At 49.7% G+C, this 19,797-nt stretch overlaps 1 protein-coding gene across 1 annotated transcript in view; it reads right to left on the reverse strand.

Moving 5' to 3' along the window:
- LOC116946896 (putative G-protein coupled receptor 162) overlaps positions 1 to 19,797 on the reverse strand; it is a 39,682-nt gene that overhangs the window by 9,690 nt on the left and 10,195 nt on the right. Inside the window, exon 3 of the mRNA XM_032962146.2 lies at positions 2,508 to 2,697. Coding sequence (XP_032818037.2) covers positions 2,508 to 2,697 — 190 coding nt within the window. The remainder of the gene's footprint in view (positions 1 to 2,507; positions 2,698 to 19,797) is intronic.

Below are 19,797 nucleotides of genomic sequence, written 5' to 3' on the forward strand. Positions count from 1 at the left end.
TGCCTCCATCAAAATATTTACCCACCAACCATCACTGCAGCTGCAAGAACCACCTTGCATGCGTGCGCGCGTGCGCACACACAGCCGAAGCAACTCCCAACAACATCTAAGTCTCAGGCTTTACACGCATGAGTCACTGGCAATGCCCAGCCACGCGCTCCACGTGACGCCGAGCTGAAACTCACTCGCTCGTCTCTATTGAAGGACGTGTCTGGGTCAAAGTGCGGCCACCGGCCAATGCAGACGCAGCGCATCGAGCGGCTGAGCAGAGTTCTAGATACGCAGTCAGCCCCCAGGGCAGCACTCTGTGTACCCATTTGCCAGCGGGGGCGGGGGGGGCGGAGGGGGGGGGGCGAGGGGGCCGACGGGGGGCGGACGAATTTGCAATCCAAAGCTTTTGTACATGCCATGCGCACATGCCTGTGTGTTGCTTAATCTAGTCCAGAGGCCAGAGATTGCTCGTGCTGTTTGATCTGCTGGGTGGCACGTGGCTCGCCACCTTGCATGCCGGGTCTCTCTCACGCACGATCTCCACGCCACCCACAAACTCGCAGGGGGGGGATCATACGCCAAGACGGTACCACGTAGCGACGTGCCTCCTCCCACGCCAACCCCTTGGGTCTCTCTTGGAAAAAAAAACCCTCAAACGGGGGTCCCTTCCAAGGGGTCCCTCCTAGCAAAGCCCCCAAGCAAGCAGCCCCCCCTTCTATCCACAAGTGTCGGCAGTAAAATTCGATCTGATAGAGCTGCCGTGGCGTCATGGTCACCTCAGCTGGACGTGCAATCCAAAGGATGCCAGTTCTCAGCGCTCTCTTGGCGTGGGAGTTGAAAACAATGGGGACAGTCCTCTTAAATCGCCTCACTTCTGTTCACGCTTACGGTGACTTTCAGACCGCATTTCATTCTCCTTCTCTCCCCCCTCCTCCGTTCCGAGCATAGATGGACTCGTCCGTCTGAACAACCGCCAGTCGCTGTCCGTGGTGCTAACGTTAAGACAAAACCGCCACTTTTTTCTAAAAAAATATTGCTGTGGTTTTCACACCTGATGATGATGATTGCTTGTGTTGCAATCGAAACGTCGTGAGAATTTTATAGATTTTTACATTATTTTTTTATTTCCTTTCTACGTGACTTTACCGAAAGAACAAAGAATACGCCTCACTTCTGTCCACCGAGCACTATGAATGGGTACACCATGGTCAGTTGATTGGCAGGTCACTTGTGATGGGAAGCATTGTGGGTACTCCCACCTTGTCCACGATATCTGGCCAACATTTGAAGAGTAAGCCAAATACCTTTCCATCAGCAGTTCCATGGGCAAGTAATTGGATAGGCTCTTCCTTTCACAGTCAATTACCATATTTGTTATTCAGTGTACTGCTTTCTCTAATGACGTTACAAAATTAACTTAGTCTGCCCCTTCAATCGGGATAATTAATTTTGTCTCAATCAGCCGAGCTTTGTTCTTTGGAGGGCAGTTTTCGTCCCCATCACTCATGATGATTCTCATCCAATCGGTGAATATTGACTACCATTAAAACAAATAAAACACTCGCTGCTGAACAATTTTTCATTATTCATTTCGTTAACAACATTGACGCTGCTATGTTACGTTTGCGTTTAATTACGGATGATTCCTTCCCCTTAGCGAGAGCACCCACCCCCAGCCCGCTGCCCTTTACCGCGAGCGGCTGTGAGTGAAATCCACGCTGCACTCGTGGCTTTGGCGGCCAGGCCATTTGCTCGGGGTGCCTGCGACCCCACGTGGGCAGACGTCGCTCGCGGCGAGCCGCCGGTGTTGTTTCTAATCCGGGAGGATGCGGCAACCGTCGGCCAAATTCGTACACGCGAGCATCCTCCGATGCTGAAAAGTGTACCTGCGAATTACTCAGCTGGGATTACACGTGGCAACGTCGCCCCCCCCCCCCCACCCCCCAACTGCAAACACTTGGCAGGACCCTGCTGACAAAGTGTCTTTGACTCAATAAACAATAATAGCAAATAACACAATGTGAAGTCCCAAAACCTCTGGCAGATGTCCCTGCACGGTTTTTTGTTCTACACCCTCCACTTGACCGCCTTCTCTGCAGCCGTGCAAACGAACGAGTGATTTAACAAATGTCTTCATGGATGAAGCCATATCAGCTGGCTAGACTGATTTAACTGTGTCATAGGCTGGCCATTTGTGACAAGACGGAGACCATTAAGAGCCTAGAGACATGATACTCTGCTTAAATATTTGATGGGAATCTTGCGTTTGTCACTGGTGTTGCCAGCGGCGTAGCATGGTTGGCATGGGCCCTGGCGCAAAGAACGAAATGGGGCCCCTTGTCTATTTTTGCCCACTCTTTGTAGCCCAGGAACCAGCCTATGGTTGCCACCTCTCCTGGTTTTACCAAGATCGCCCGCTGTTTGTGGTAACTGCCATCGATTCATTGATGAGTGTATGAATAGATATCTGAATCGATGGATGTATGACCCACGGACAACCACCGTCACCCACCCACCGTCATCGAGCTCCTCGGCCGCCATTAGGGTGGCACAGTGCTCCCAGATGGTGGGGCAGTCGGCGCGGTAGCGCTCGCATGTGCACAGGAACAGCGGCAGCAGCAGCGTCTGCACCACGGAGCACCAGAGCAGCGCCAGCACCATCCAGAAGGACTGTGCGTCGTAGCGCAGGCTCACGAAGCTGATCACCTGCGGGTGGGTGGGTGTGTGTGAGAGGGGAGAGGAGCGCACGGGTTGTTAGCGGGAAAGATATCACATTTCTGGGAGACTCAACCGGGACCTCTGGTCGATGAACTGGCAGCACCGCCCACTTCACAGGTCACGCAGCCCCTGCCTGCGTAATGAGTCCAGCGTGAAGCTAGGCAATTTTAAACCGGGGACAAAATGGGATATTCACAAATAGTAGCAGAGATGACCGTTCTGACACCGGGATTGTCTCAGCCAAACCAGGACATTTGGGAGCTTTGACCTTAAGTTGAGCCCTGTACAAATGAGGGGAGGGATGCCCTAGATACGGATAAGGGAGACAGAGAGAGAGATACAGGCTTTCACGTGAGCCCAGATGGGCATGGTGGTTATACACACACACACCACTACACCAGCACTTTGGGGGCAAGGGTTGGTGGATTTTGCATTTTTGTGCAACTCCCAAATGTTCTGCGCTGTGAGGTGGCCAGAAGATGACTGCACTGAAAGTGGATGCATTCGTGAGCTTATTTGTACAGAACATTGAACATTATTCCCTCAGGCGTGAGGCTTTGAAGTACATTGGAATTGTTCAGACATGCAAAACACTCAATTAATGGTATCGGCCAAAACATCCCTCATGCAGGACTCTCTGGATTCTTACATCACGGGATTGTACAGGATGACGATGGCTTTTATACAGCATTCATCCAGTGGTGAATTGATCATGGATAATGCCTATTTGTGTTATGGATAAGAAAAAGATGTAGCTTGTGCAACTGCTGGGGGAGGGGGGGGGGAAGGCCTCGGCTAGTGCGTACTATAGAATGGCATTTGGTCTATTTTTCCTCATGGACCAGACATGTTGGGAAGGGTGGGTAAACCCAGAATTGTACCTATCCACACACGACCTGCCGATGGACTGACTGCGTTGATGAAGCTATTTATTCTGCTACGTGAACAGTGGCCGGGGTGGGGGGGAGTTGATTTTAGAGACCTGCATCATTGTTTCAACTGCCGTGTGCCGGAAGGTGGAATCGAACCTGCGACCTCTCGATTGCAAGTCCGGTGAACTAACCATTACATCGCCCTGGCAGCTCCGAATCGTGCATCTAAACACTGAGAATTGGGTTTTCCCTATGCCCCCTCCTCCCACCCTTGCACATGGTATTGGATGGGCGTTGTGTCGCTGTACACACAGAATAAAGATAAGATAAGGCGCAGGTGCCGTTGTGTTGGAGGGGGGGGGGGGTCCACGGTTTGTGCATTCACGAGGCTGGGATGACCTTTTCACACAGAGCCCCACCGTGCCACCCAATGGGATGCTTGGAGCTGTCGGCATTCGCTCGCAAAAAAAAAATCCCCTTGCTCGGAAAGTTCCTGGTCAGAGGCCAGGGCCACTACGAGCGACAAAGTCACAGTCTGTTGTGCCATAATGCACAGAGCAGACAGAGAGGGCAGTGGCTGAGAAGCACCGTAAACAAATAACAATGAAAACAAACAATTCGCCCAGAGTAACTGGTAACATTTAATGTAAACGCAGTTACACAGGTAATGGAGGAAATGTTCCTCTGAAATATGTTTTTATTTCAAATATAACATTTCCCCTTCACTTGTATTCCAATTGTGCTCTCAGCGCCACGTCACGAGATGAAAAATCTCTTCAGATGTCTCGAGGAGCAGCGCATCCCTTCGTTTTGGAGAACGCATCACGGAAGTGGATATCCCAGAGCTAGCTCTTCAGACCTCTTCAAGTTACGAATGGTTCACACAGCAATGGCCAGCACGTGTCCCCAATGGCTCTGCATGTCACAGTAATGTTCATCACGTTCTGATTGTGCTCATGATGGGACATTTAAATCACACGCTAACGCACGAGCAGGAGGCGAAGCAGTGAGTCGGTGGCCAATAGCTCCGTAGATTGATGATAGAACAAACGCTAAATAGGGCTTGTCAGTACTACACGTAGCGTGGCAACAGTAATTAACGATCACATTACCAAATAACCGGTCACTTTTGCATTTGTGATACAACTAATAACCACCAGCCACCATTCACTCCCAGGACACCTCCAATTTTCACAGCGTGGCTCTGCCCCTGCATAGAGATCTGTAGGCCAAAGCGGCCTCAACTCACTGCCATAGAGATGCCTTAGCTAAAGCAAGCTCATTCAATCTCACAGAGATCAAGTGGCTCGCACAAACTCATTCACACTCGTAGAGATGCGTGTTAGCGTGAGAAAGTAACTGGTCTGCGCGCATCTGTAATCTAAGCGATAACCACCGGAAATCCAACTTCCCCAGTACGGCTGGCAGCTGCTTGCATTGACGTCGTCAAGCGTCGTCAAGCGACGTGTGCACGACGTGTACACGTCGTCAAGCGTCGTCAAGTGACGTGTACACGTCGTCAAGCGTCGTCAAGTGACGTGTACATGTCGTCAAGCGTCGTCAAGTGACGTGTACACGTCGTCAAGCGTCGTCAAGCGACGTGTACACGTCGTCAAGCGTCGTCAAGTGACGTGTACACGTCGTGTATACGTCGTCAAGTGACGTGTACACGTCGTGTATACGTCGTCAAGTGACGTGTACACGTCGTGTATACGTCGTCAAGCGACGTGTACACGTCGTAAAGCGTCGTCAAGTGACGTGTACACGGACGGCGGCGCACGTGGGTTGCACGTGCAGATGTTTTCCCGCGTCCCATCGTTCCCGAGAGGAAGACGAAGCCTGGTTTGTCTGGAAGGATTAATGAGGCGAGTTGTGAATCCACACGGCGCCTCTGGATTTTGGCACTGCCGTGTAAACACACGCACCCCTCAATCTTTTTTGGGTTAGGCCACGTGGTAGCTTTATGCCTGTCATTAACCCTTCACCACCCGAAAAGATTGTCACGCTTACAAGATTGTCACGGTTATTTACACAATGCCAACAAATTCTGGCCGATGAGGCTCCTCCTCACTGGTGGCTTCAGATAAAACTATTGGCCAGGAAAAACACGTGTTTTAATTATACGCACGCTTGGCAAACATCATCTGTGAGCGTTGACGCGGGTGTCCCGGCAAAGCGCGCGATATTTGTTGATGCCGACGCCGGATTGATTGAATTTGCCACTTAGTGATGCATTATTTCGTCTTTAATTGAACACTTTATCTGAGCATACTGGGTGGAGTGGGGTTGGTGGCGGGGGGGTAGTTGTCGGACTATCCTGGTGACCTGGTGGCCTGGTGACCTGGTGGCCTGATGACCTGGTGACCTGGTGGCCTGGTGGCCTGGTGACCTGGTGGCCTGGTGACCTGGTGACCTGGCCATGGCTCGCATTAGCGGCGAGTGATCTCTCAACCGGCCCCCACCTCTGCCAGTCCACACTGGCCAGCAGAGTGAAGTGGACAAAAAGGGCTGTTTATGATTATCCAAGCCCGCTCGGACAACAAATTCCTCTTGTGTTACATTCCAACGGGCTCTTATAGCGTTTTAGTCAAAATCGGAATTACAATATGTATTCATACTGGAGGAATCCAATGAGCTATGAAGCTCGTTTTCACAGATCTCCAGTCATCACCGACACACAAAAGGTTTGGATTCCTGCTCGCGATGTGTGGCCAGTTGTTACGCGCGGAGTTTTGGTGCGTGAGATGAGTTTGGAGCGCCTGGATAAAAACCCACACACAGAGCCCACGATAAGAAGTGGCTCTCAAAGCTGTGCACGCGTGGGGGCGTCAGAAGACACCCTACATGCATTGCTTCCGACAGGCAACTCGCCACCTTACAAGCGGGCCTCTCGTGGACACAATCTCAGCGCCATCCACAGGCCGCTTGGAGGTCAAGGGGGAAATGTTACCGCTTTTAAAGAAGATATTCAGTCGGGTCTCGTTGTTTAACACAGCGAGATGACTGCAGGTCCAATTTTTTTTTAATGGATGGGCATTAAAAGTCGTTTCTTTTTTAATAGAGCCAAAAAGATCGGTATCGATGGATTCGATAGACCATGTGTTTTATGGTTTCATTAAACATGAAAACACGACGTGAGATAATATTTAATTGCAGGCGTGTGTCACCGCAGGCCAAGTTAAATGTGATAGCGTAAGACACTTTTCAGCATATTCCCCTTGGCATCAACCCCGAGTGTACCTCCTGGCAAACCCGCCAAGCCAGCTCCCTTCCTCGGGGTCCCTGCAGGCAAAGACCCAAGCGAGCCCCCCTTCACATCCCCCACGTCTCGACAGTAACAGTCGATCTGATATATATGGGATGCGCCACTGTGGTGTAATGGTCTAGGACACCGGACTCGCAATCCAGAGGTCACCGGTTCAAATTCATCTCCCAGCGTGGCAGCTGAAACAATGGGTCGGGTTTCTAAAACATCCCCCCCACCACCACCACAACCACCCCTGTTCACCCAACAGCATAAATGGATTCCTCCACAGTTGATAGACGGGTTGCTTTCAATGGGATAAAGTGTGGTTACAGTAGTTCTACCCCTTCCAAGGCACCTGGCCAACATTGGGAAGTAGGCCAAAACGCACTATACATTGGGGGCTCTCTACAGTGTATGTTGACCTCCTCTTTCACAAGCAATGGTATGAGCAGGATATTTAAGGGCTACACTTTTAGCTGATAGAGCCGAGAGGCCTGTGGCTGACCCCATGGCCATTCCTCCTCCTCCTACACCCACGAGATTCTCTCTAGCACAGAGGACCAGGGTGTGCCACTGCATGTGGTGGATAAATAATTGATGTGTACCCATGGCTGTGTGAGTGCAGTTACGTGGTGTGGGACGGGGGGCGGGGAATTGCCTCTTTGCTAGGTGCAGAAGCGACACAGAAAATCAAATCCCAGTCGCTCCCCACGAGATTGCTATGAAGTCTGCCAGTGTAGTGTGCCCCAGTATCTATCCAATTAATCTGCCTTCCATGTTCATTTCAAGGAAATTGATTGGGCACATCACATCTGTTTTGCAATGAATAGCTCAAGTGAAGACTGTGTACTTTCCAAAAAAATGATGGTTAAATTACTTGATAGAGTTAGATGACAGGAGGGAAAAAAATGTGCGATGGGCGAATATGGAATGTGTTGTTTTAATAGAGTCACGAAGATTGATATCGGATAAATATGCCACAATATAAAACGCGTCTCGCGGTTTAATTAATCATTGAACATATAATGTGAAATGTAAGTAATATACGCTTTAAAAACAAAGAGCACGGAGGAGAATATTAAAATGCTGGCTATTACCCCTGCCCAACCACCTGATCACCCACCGTCATTATTCAAATGCGAGTGGTGTCCTAGGATGTGGCACCACACTCTCTCATACACCAGCACGCGGATGACTTCCACGTGTGATGGTGAGCACATTGACCTTGCGATCCAGAGGTCGCCGGTTGGATTCGAGCTTCCGGCGCTGCAGCTAAGACCAACGGTGCAGCTTTTCTCAACCTCCCTCACCCTCTCCGGCCCACAGACTCTATCTACCCAGCAGTATAAACAACGACGCAGTTAGTTTACAATTTACAGGTCGTGTGTGTGTGTGCTGGGGTAAAGTGGAAGTACTTCCACCTTTTCCAAGACGTTCTGGCCAAGGTGAAATAAGTAGACCAAATGCGCTTCAGAGGGGGACTGTTTTGAGTGGCCTCTATTGGAAATCTGTGAAAAAGAGCTTTAAAGCTCATTGGATTCCTCCAGTATGAATACATATTCTGATTCTGGAAGGCCTTCCCACCAGCAGTGGCGTGAGTTGGTAATTGCCGGGCTGCACCTTCTACACAAGTCTCGGTACGGCCCTCTGCTCGTTGCGTATCTCGATGCTGGAGATGTAAGAAATTCACTTTCTTTGCGACTCAACTAACAGTCGCGATACGATTCAACAGTCGGTTCACGTTTTAAAACCGTGTTGGGAATGTGGCGACATCTCGCGGTTGGAGGGGCTCGCATTAACACCGTCACAACATGCGAATACAACCACGTACATTGATCCACACCGACGTCGTTGAACGCTAACCGGAAACCATTTAGAAAATTCCGCGTAATCGCTTTCAGTGGAATTTCAGCAGGAAGAGGCGTGCGTACCCGAACTGTACCCCACCATATGCGAACTGCCGATCCAATTACTGCGGTGTTATCCATTTATACTACTGGGTGGACAGAGTTCTTGGGGGATTTGTCTGTATGTTGAACTTCTTTCGCACCGTACGTAGCCAACCGTGCTCATCGGAGGTGCGGGGGATGGGCAACAAACTAAAAACAAAACGCAGTTCTGTTAGAAATTAGTTTTTTTGCCGTATAGATTTAAGAAACTTGCCCCATTGTTTGACCTGCCGTGCAAAAATATGGGATGGAACGTCTGACCTTTGCATTGTATGTCCATTGCGCTCATAACCGTTACACCACTGTGGCAGCATCCTTCTTGTTTCCCCTCTCAGTTAAAAAAAAAACGTGATGTTCGTCATTCTCGACGTGTCTGTGTGTTTACGCTCAATTCAGAGGATGGATTTACAGACCGAGAACATTAAACAAAAAACCCCCACCACAACCGTTCAATGTGAATTGCACATCGATAGTAGACAACTGCCCTTGAGAAGAGGACGAGGGCACGCTATTAACTAATTAATATATCCAATTAGTGGGAAAGAACAATTGATACGGGCTGAAATATAGGACTGCAGCGAAACGTAAACACAGGAAGAGAGAGAGAGAGAGAGATAATTCAGGCTTTTGCCTTGGTAACTGTTTTACCGCTGAAATAGGGATAGGAAAATCGGACCCAGATATAATATTCCTGAATGTGCGTGATTAAAAATGTAAACGGGAGAAACAGACGGAGCCGAGTGAAAAAGTGAAACCACTTGTTTTCAGGGTCAGTGATTTGAAACTCTAAACTCCCAGGATGCTCGCCGGTGTGTTTTCGGGTTGTACCGCATGTTGTTTTTTTGCGTGGTGTCCGACGTTTTGCATCCACATGCTGCGAGCTTCTGCAGGAACTGAATTAAATACATTTTCAGCACCACACGACGGCGCGTTGTTCGGCACGATGTCCGATGTTTCAGAAACTGATTTGAATTGATGACATTTGTTAAGTTTTTGAAGAAGCTCCCGGCACGTGGAGCGAAACTTCGGACACCGTGCCGAACAACGCGCGGTAACCCCGAAAACACATCGGAGAGCTAAAGGATGGAGGGCTCTTGAACCAGGGTCCTACCCTAGGGGTCGATAACTTTCAGAAGAGAAGTTAATATTACAATGTACACGTGTTGGTTCAAGTAAGCCCCACTCACCCCGTCTCTCTTACCACTCAGCAGTGGTAACATTTGTCGATGTGAGGAGCGAGCCGCGCATTTGGAGAGGAGCCCCGGGGGTGCAAGAGGAATGATTGCAAACCATGTGGCGGGTGGGAAAGACGTTGTCTGTATCAGAGCCGCTGCTAGACGTTGGGGCAACGTGCCAACCTCCGACTAAATTCTGATATTCATTTTTCTGTGGCTGGTAAAAGCTCATTTAATTGGAGGTGCCGGTCACGGAACGTCTGTTTGTCTGAAGCATGCGCTGTGGAGGACTTTGTCAGGGGATGTCCACTGCTGGACATTTGTACCCCATGCAGGGAAACCCTTTGGCTGTGGGGCCAGGATATGAGAGACGAGCGCTTAATTGCATTCTTTTCGGATGGTTCTGAGTGGATTTGTTGTTTGTGTTATTTGCCTCTGTGATGACCTCTTGACCTTTGCCGTGAACACTAACGATCCTCAATGTAAAACTCTCACGAAACATAATACCGGTGAACTCTCGTCGATTGAGTATTCAATCACCGCATCGCAAGACGTGCGGTCCAATCTCGCGAGACTTCATGCAGACTGCGCGCCGCGGTTTTGAGTTTCACGGGGGACCTTGAGCCATGGACGTTGACTTTAGGCATAGAACTTGAAAACAAAGAGAGAGAACACGAAAGGTCTGTCAGGGTAGCTGCTGCAATAAATTCGGTGGATTTTCCATTGCACCATGAAAAGCTGAAGTTTGGACAGGTTTCATGAAATGCAGCACCTAAAATAACTCAAGGCGGGCCGCGATCAAAATGAACGTGGTGGTGATGCCGCTGTATGTTTATTTTATTATGAATCCAGAGTGCGCGCAGGAAACATTTTTGAAAGCACATTTCAAAGACTGCGGGCGACCGCCGTTGCACTTGAATCTCCGTAAGCCACGAGGACATTCAACAATAACATGGCTTGTTTGTGAGCCGGCTGAACAGTCGCCACAAAGACGCCGTCCCCGCCGTGGAAGTTCCTCGCTTTGATATGAGGCCGCCCATTAAACCAAATTTCAATCTGTAAAGTGGCTCACCGCTCCTTCAGCTTAACGCACATCTCTGCGAGCTGAATATAAGCGGAAATACTGCGTAGGTTTGCCGCGGTATAATGGTTAGCAAGTTGGACTCTCTAGTGGACGCTGGTTCGATTCTACTTATCGGAGCAGCAGATGGAACAATGGGACGAATTTATGCAGGCCCAAACACATCAATTTATGCTTCTTCGCTCGCACGAATGGACTCTGGAATTTGGTCCCATCGTCTGTTTTCCCAGCTGATACCAGCTTCCTATCACCGTGCTTAATTCAAGACGAGTGAAATTTTGATTTAAAGCTTTCGTGACTGCAGTAATTCATATTCTTAGCTCTTTCGGTAAGGTCACGTTTACCGAAAGAGCTAAGAATATCAAGACGAGTGTTTATCTACCGAATGTTCTACAACTTTAAGAACGCTGTTTGTTGCTGGACGCTTGGCGTTGTGGGTGGGGTAGAGGGTGTGACTACTCGCACATCTTAGACGACGTCTGGCCAGCATTGAAGAGTCGGCCAACATACACTTAGAAGTGAGGGGCTCTCTCGAGCTCCCTCTAGAGGAAGGTTCATCTACCAGCAGTGGCTAAAGCAAATAATTTTAGGGCTGCACTTGTAGATCACAATATTTTGTTGCTGCTGCATAATGCAAGCATCCGTTGTGTTTTTGGAGGTTGGAAAAAAAAAAAACTAATTTCACGAATGACAGTCCAATTAGCCTTGCATCCGCAGAGAGCAAATCATGGGAGTCTATTTTAGTAGATAATGTTGAGTTCAGCTAGGCTGGAGGTGAAAGGCAGCAGCAGTGAAGTAAGGGGTTGACGGTGCCACGCTAATACGGCCCGCTGATCTCTCGTGTGGCCAATGCTAAAACGTTTGGCGATGAAAATCTTCTGTTAGCGCTGCCTCCCGGCACAGTGCTATTTGCATGGAGACGTTTAACAAACGTTTCGGAGAGAATGCCGCACAAATAGATCGGGACCCTACGATGCGTCACCGCTGGACGGGATATCTTTGGGACGGTGACGAAGGCCGGCGATCAGCGTAAGACACTCCAGGTGGAAGTTACACTTCACCAGTAGCAATAATTATAAAAGATGAAGGTGCAGCCGTTTCAATTTCTTGTTCATGCCACTGCTGGTGTAAGGACCTCCATTAGTGGGAGCTGCAAGGAACCCTTCTAGAGGATATTTTTGCCTTCTCATCCACACTAGCCACTCGTCTCAGAAGAGGCGGTCGTACCCACACTTTACACCACCGCACGTGGCCTGCCGACCGACTGATTGTGGCCTACCCATATATGCCGCTGCTTGGTCGGAGGAGTGGGCATTTAAGAAACTTGCGTATTGTTTCAACTGCAGCGCCGGCAGATGAAGCCAGCACATTGTGTTGATTTGTGTGCTCAAAATCAAACCTTTTAATTGTTGCATTTTTATAAAAATGCACATTGGCGGGCAAATTAAGGTTAATTCACGACGGCATGCGCAATCACGGCCACAGCAGAGACTGCACCTCCCATGCGGAGTAAAGCCACATCGACAGGTGTGCACTTTTGCATAGAATCAATATCGAAAATGTCTCGCGGCCTTTCAGCGTGATTAACGTCCTTTCAGCCGACGAACTCCTCCTGCCTCCCCCTTGCCGTCATTTGTCACCAGGCAATAAAGGTACATGTCCTCGTATGCACGAACGTTAAATAATATTTTGAACGTCGGCGAGTGGATTTTACCGACCGTTCTCTGCATCGTACTCGAGGCTTGGGCGAGCGTACATCACCAGCGCAAGCAGATTTATCTCCATATCTCGCAGCTACAAATCTCGGTGTGCGTACAGCTCACGGCGCGGTGACATCTGCTCTGCCAAATTTACACTCAGCCACAGGTTTAGTGATAGACACGAAACAAAGCTGGCAAATCATCCTGATTATTTTTTTGGCAAAAAAACATGTCCAACAGTGATTACAATACATCACATAGAAAACTGGCACGATGCGAATTACTTTAAATATTAGTCTGATTATTTGGTACGGTGGCAGGGCATTGTGACGCGTATGCAGTTTTCAGAACTGCAATAAATATTACCGTAGTAATTACATTTCCCTCCCGCCCTCCCTCCTCCCAGCTGTGGACCATTGCTCAAATGTCATCTGTCACATTTTGATGACACGGTTGAAGCACGCATCATCTTGGCAATGCGCCGCACTGCCTGTAATTGACACTTTCCCATCGGATGTCATGGCAAGGCAAGCTCTGCGATGCTCAAGTCTGGAAGAGAACATGGCAGGTAAGGGTTTTTAGCTATCAATTGGCAAAAATAAATGTCGCGCTGGGTTGCACATGTGCGCAGGACAGAGGGAGGGCAGGTTGCCGTGACGGTGGCATTTGGCGTATTCTCCACGAGTCTGGCGACCAAAGGGGAAGAGGTGACCTCAGAGCAGATGGCGCTAAACTGTTTGGGCAGATCGTGGAAGTCGGGTATCTACTGTGCAGCAGGTGTTGGATTTTGGCAGAGGGACGAAAGGGTAGTCGCATCAGCGGTTTTATTCTTGAAGATGTCTTGATCTCGATATTTTAAAAATGTTCGCCAAGAAATGAATGGAACCCTAGCGAGTGCCGTCGAGGATCTCTGCGTGGGCCATGCTCACAAAGTAAAACTTCACTCGCGCCGCTTGGCGTGACATTCACCGTTACTTGACGACTGTCACACGCGGTTGTGGGGTGCGGCGACCAGGGGATGGCAGTGCTGAGTACCGCCGCTCTCACGTGTGTTTTCTCCGGGCACTCTGGTTTCTTCCCACATGAAGCCAAACACTCAATAATAGTATTGGGCAGACATCCCAATGCAGCACTCTCTTATCAAGAGAATCCTGAGATTCGGCGACGCTTTCCTGTGGGTAAATACTTGATAATGTTATTACTATCAGAACTGATGATGGTGGTAGCGGTGGCACTGCACGTCTGTAATCCAGCACTGCGAAGGCAAGGTTTTTGTGTACCTTATAAATATTGTGAGAGTCCATTCCCATGGGCGTCGAGAAGCTATGCCTTGGCGCGCCACCAGCAGCCGGTGAAGCAAGTTTGGACAAACCTCCATCAAATCAATATTTAAATCTCCATCTGTTCCATCTTGTATCGCATGTTGCCCCCTCGCATGCGTGGGGCTTCTCCGAGTGCTCCAGTCTGCTCCCACGTGTATAAACACTCATTAGTTGGCTGAAAGCCTCTGAATATATTTTATATTAATGCACCTGCGTGTTGTTTAATGTGCAAGCGGTGTGAGATGCAGTTTGTAATTAATGACGCTACTGAATAAAAACTGAATATTATTACGATTAATCGACCGAAAGTTGTAATCAACTACATTTTTGTGTTCGGTTACTCAGACACCTTTAAACCTGACACCTGCCCCTAAAATCCAGGCTTAGCGTGATGCGACTGATAATTTAAATAATTTCAACAAGTTTAACACGTATTATGAATTTCAACAAGGCCCGTCTATCACCTCCCGTCCAGCGGCACACATGGGAACAACACAGTTGGGACGATTTCCCCTCAAATATTTTCGTTTCATCCACTTAGTCAAGTTAATTGTACGATAATCGGTAGAGCGATCGATTACTTAAATAAACATATGGCAGTTGAGATTATTCCTCCATATCGCTTTTGTCCTCCAGTAGCCAGCTGGCATGCCTGTCAATGTAAATTGCACTGGATGAACATCGTGTAATGTGTTTGAAAGGCGATGAAAAAAATGAAGTGTGCTTTGGCTTGCAGATGCTAGAAGCCATCATAATAACACAAACGTAAGCCGTTGCATGTTCGTACCAGCGTAAACATGACTCGGCCATTATTAGTCCAGGTGTTATAAATCTCTCCCAATGTCCTCGTGGTGATGGTGCTCTCTGTATGAGCCGTATCACAATACAAACACAGCACCACCACAGCACTACGATATCACAGCAGTGCACCTAGTGGGACGAGGGGTGGGGAGGTCTCGTGATAACTCTCGTCAAGATGATCCATTATGAACGAAACTGTGGTGTAAAGTTGTGCTGCTATTTGGGAGTTGCTCGATTTGAAAACGGGCCACGTTGACGAGACGCTTGCCAGCGTATGTCGCCCGTTTTGCCCGGGGTCACCTTACAAAAAGCGCTTCCCATCTCAACGGGCCTCCCTCACAATAAACTGAGCGACAAAACTTGGGAGGCACAGACCATAGCCGAAAGGGCTGTTGCAGAATATGCAAATTCATTTTATGCCCTGACAGCTTCCCGTCGGTTTACCCGACCGCTAATTAAAGACAAACCGCGGGTTGGAAAGTGCTGCATAAGCACGCCATGCATAAGCGCGATTTTTCACGACTTGTTTGTTTTTCATTATTTTATGAGTCTGACAAGGCTTCTGACTGTTAGTATTGCTAACAGCCGCTCACAGGCATTCCTGCCCTTCCTGTCTGCACTACTGGCCTTGCACACTCATCCTTGCATCATAGCAGTGCAATTCAACTCAATGACTCTTGACGAATGCTCCCGTTTTACGACGCGTTTGTGGAAGCCGTATGCCCTAACCTGCAGCGCAAGCACAATTTTTATACTCGTGTTTTAACGAAGGACGGTAATACAAGATATCACGGGGAGCGTTAAAGTGCGGTACAACGGTGCATCTCTGCTGCACTGTCCTCTGCTGTGCCACCCCACGTGGCCCCACAGCGTGTTGGCACGTGTTCAATGCGCTGTGGATCACCCATCGAAGCCACTGTCCGGGCTTAAAATCAGCTCGAGATTCTGGGTGATTTGGTCACGATAATAATATTATTTTACACCCCTTTGCAAATCCACTGCTGGACAAAGGCCTCTCCATGCCTTGTAATCATGTTTTTTTTTTCCCAACCATACTTTACCACACTGGTCAATGTCGGTTGGTGAAAGCAAGGGCCCACAGTTGGGTTGGGCCATCGCATGCAGTTTGAGACTAGCCACTCAATACGGTTATAAGGGCATGTGCTTGGTCACGAAGCTATTACTGTGTGTGTGAGAGCAATGTCTGCTCTTGGCAGGCAAAGGCACATGCTTGATAATGGCACAAGTGCTCATCGGTGTGTGTATGTATACATGGGTATGTATGGCACGAGAGCGCATGCCTAACCTTAAAGAAACGTGTTGGAGCAAGAGGGCATTTACTGGAGCATAAAACCACCTTTCGTAGTTGAAGGCGTGGGGGGGGGGGGCAAATATCAGCGAGCAGCACTAATGCCCTTTAGAATCCGTGACACCTGCACAGGTCTTGGAAGAAACGAGCTGAGACTTAATGGCTTGGGTGACTCAGTCCGCCGGGTGAAAGTCAACTCCGGAAAGTCCCGATTATCTGCGGCGTAACGGATCTGTTGTCACGGAGGCAACTTTCCGCTTCTTTCACGCCCGCTAAATGCGGTGTACGCGTGGAGCGCCGTGAATTGTGATCAGCCCTCCGTGCCACACAGCTCGAAACGCCGTTCCAGTGGCCGAATTTTTCTCGTTTACAAAGTCAGCCCCGTCACGTGTGCGCCACATGACCCCGGTCACGGAGTACATCACGGAATCGTTAAAACGTTCCGTTTCAAGGCTTGCCGGATCGCGGCAAGATGTGGTTAAGGCCCCGCGGAATTACGTCTCGCGGCATTGTTTACGGGGAGCGGCAAAACGGATAGCTGTTCGCGCTTGGGCAATGCCGTGAATATTCATCTTGTGCGTTTAAAAAAATGGAATCAAATGAATGTATTTAGCTAATTGAGAGAGTTTCCACTGCGTGGGCTTATTGCGGTCGTGCCGGAAGGCTCTCCGATGCGTTTTCAGATTTTATTGAGCGCGGTCTGGCACTTCATGACCCGCTTTAGAGTTCCGTTCCTGAATTAAAATCCAACTGCACTGGAATTATTATTTTAAGAGAAGTTCCCAGCAGTTGGAGCGAAACGTCGGACACGATGCCGAACAACACGCTGTGCAATCACGAAACGCACGTCGGAGAGCTACGCAGGATCTAACTGCGGTTATCCGTGTTGCACTTTGTGAGTCTCTCTTAGTGGGGGGGGGGGGGGGCTCTCCACCGCACCATCTCGTAGAGGCCCTTCCGACAGCAGTGGCCTGAAGCAAGAGACGGCAGGGCTGAACCCTTAACGTGTAACTTTTTTTTTGCTATAATTGCATCGCGCGCAGTGTGTTATTTTTTTAACGGAGCTTTTGCCCCGCGCGGCGCACCGGACGAAGCGACTCGTGCCCCCCCCCCCCTCACGCCGGCATCCACGGCATCCGCGTCACGTCAACTTGGCCGTTTCCCCGGGCGGACGTCCGCACGCGACTCATGGAGCTTGCCCCGGGGTTCGTCGCTCGCGCCGCGCCGGGGAGGCTCCACGCGGTACGCGACGCCCCGGACCTCGCCGCGACCCGCCGGGCGCTGCGGCGTGCAAACCCCTCGCGGTGCGTGGAATAGTGCGACGTCCTCGGAGCAACGTGGTTGGTGGAGGTGATGGGCTACATGGTGAGGTGAAGGTGCGACCCTGCAATTCCTTGCTCACGCCACTGCTGGTCGAAGGGCCTCTAAGCTCGAGTAAGCTCTGTTCAGCCGCTGTCAAGGACGAGGGTGTTTTGGGATGCTCAACCATGCCGGCCGGATATCTTAGAAGAGTTTGGTACGCGCACACTTTACCCCGCCGCGCGCGACATGCCGATGGCTTGATTGGGTTGGTGGAAGCCATCCCCTAATGCATTTGCAGCAGAAGGCAACAGCCCACGAACTTCATTACGACTTGCGCACAGCCAAATGTGCGCCGCTTCGTCATTTTAATTTCGGAGCCCATTAAAAGCCATTGTGTGGAAAGCGCCTTCCAGCGGCGCGCCGATTATATCGTGCCGAGTTTAATTCCTTTTGTGCTCGGCATTGGAGTCTTGCGGGGGAGTTCACGTGTCGTGGTGCTTGCCAAATGAAAAAAGAAACAAAGACAGAGATCGCCCCCCCCCTCCCCCCGCCGTGTAGCCTTCACAAGCAGTTGGGGCAAGTGCTCTTAGCGAGCACTGTCGATAGCCGGCACGGCGCACGAGGCGGACGGTGTTGTGACCAGCGCCACGCCTGGCCGCCTTTCTATCCCCAGTGCTGATACTTTACACGCCGAGGCGAGTTTCTAGTTAAAGGCCTGAAGCGCGTCGTGATAGTGATCGACCGAGGGGAGGCTCAGGACCGGTTCAGACATTCTCCACTGATGTTGGCCGTCAGCGGGAATCGAATCCGGGTTCTCATGTTTGTCGCGCGGCACGCTAACTCCTTCACCACAGCTCCCTACATAACAGAATAGGCTGCATAAATGCACGCGTAGCCTCGGCAAAACAGAGAGTCATCTTAATTCAGTGCATGTGCCAGGCACTTTAGGCCCACGCAGGGGGTAATGTCAAACCAGTGATCTGCATCTGAGAATAAAATAAATAAAGAAATAAATGCGTGCTCTCCTGAACGCGATTTTACAATTATCTCTCCGATGCGTTTTCGGGTTTTGCCGCATGTTGTTTGCCACGACGTCCGACGTTTCTCTCAATGGGTCGGGAACTTCGTCAGGAAACGGCATTGTTGTCCGGATGGATTTTTCGGTGCAATTCCTAAAGATGCTGTCGACACTGGGAGCGAAACGTCGGACATGGTGCCGGACGACAGGCCAGGCAACCCAAAAAACCACATGGGGCAGCCGTACAGCATCACGACCGCGCAAAACCCTACACAGTGGATTCTACGATTCCTGCGTGAGATTTTATGCAGGATGAATGCAACGAACAGACTTTTGATGTTGAACTCTGTTGGAGTCCCCAGTGAATGGATGCACATTGGGTTTCTGTGGATGTAAGACGGTTTGAGCTGCAGTGGCATTTAAGCGCCAAATAAATGCAAATCCCTATTTTATACGCCCGCAGGCATAGCCTTGATTATTCCGTTAAAAAAAAGACTCGCAAAGCCTGCAGAGAAGAATTTTGGGTAATTGGTAGGAAGGCAAAGGGGCAGCAGTGCAACTGCTTGCTCATGCCGCTGCTGGCAGTAGGGCCTCAATTCGAGGGAGGTTGAGAGAGAGCTCCACTCGGTCGCTATTCTTGGCCGACTTCCACGCGGGCCACGTGTGTGGAAGCACCAACACTTTACCCCACCGTGCCACGGCCTGCCCATCGACGACACTGTGGTGTTGCACGTGAATACCGCTGACGTGGTTGGTGGGGGGCGATTTAAGAAACTTGCGTCATTGTTTCAACTGCCGTGCCGGCAGATCGAATCGGACCTGACGACCTCTCGTTTACACGTCCGGTGTGCTGACCGTTCACCGTGGCGGCCACCCTGAAACATTTTGGGTAAAACAATAAAATAGATAAATCTGTATCGTCGTAACGATCCAGTGCTGACTGCGTTATTTTTTTTGGCGTGAGAAATAACCGAGCAAAAGAATGCCGTCTCGTTCTGAGACTCAGCCCGACCGAGAGCAAAAACGCCTGCGGTAGGTCGCATGAAATATCTTAAGTTATGTTAAATATGTTTTAACCCCGAGTGTAAATTGTTGCGATCTACGATATAAAAAAATATTCACAGCGAATACTGCGAGTGGCCAGTTGGGAAATTTTAAATTAATAATGAAACTGTTTACATAATGCACCACCTCCTGTCCACGCAATCGAAGGGTCGCGTGTACTCATCAGTAACTCGTGCAGGCCGTCTCAATGACAAATGGCTATTGATTTTGGTGATAACGTATCATGCTGTGCCAGAGGCTATGCATA

This window comes from Petromyzon marinus, chromosome 28 (assembly GCF_048934315.1).
Source record: "Petromyzon marinus isolate PM22_M1 ecotype Great Lakes invasive population chromosome 28, UKy_Petmar_22M1.pri1.0, whole genome shotgun sequence".
In the NCBI taxonomy this organism is placed as follows: Eukaryota; Metazoa; Chordata; class Hyperoartia; order Petromyzontiformes; family Petromyzontidae; genus Petromyzon; species Petromyzon marinus.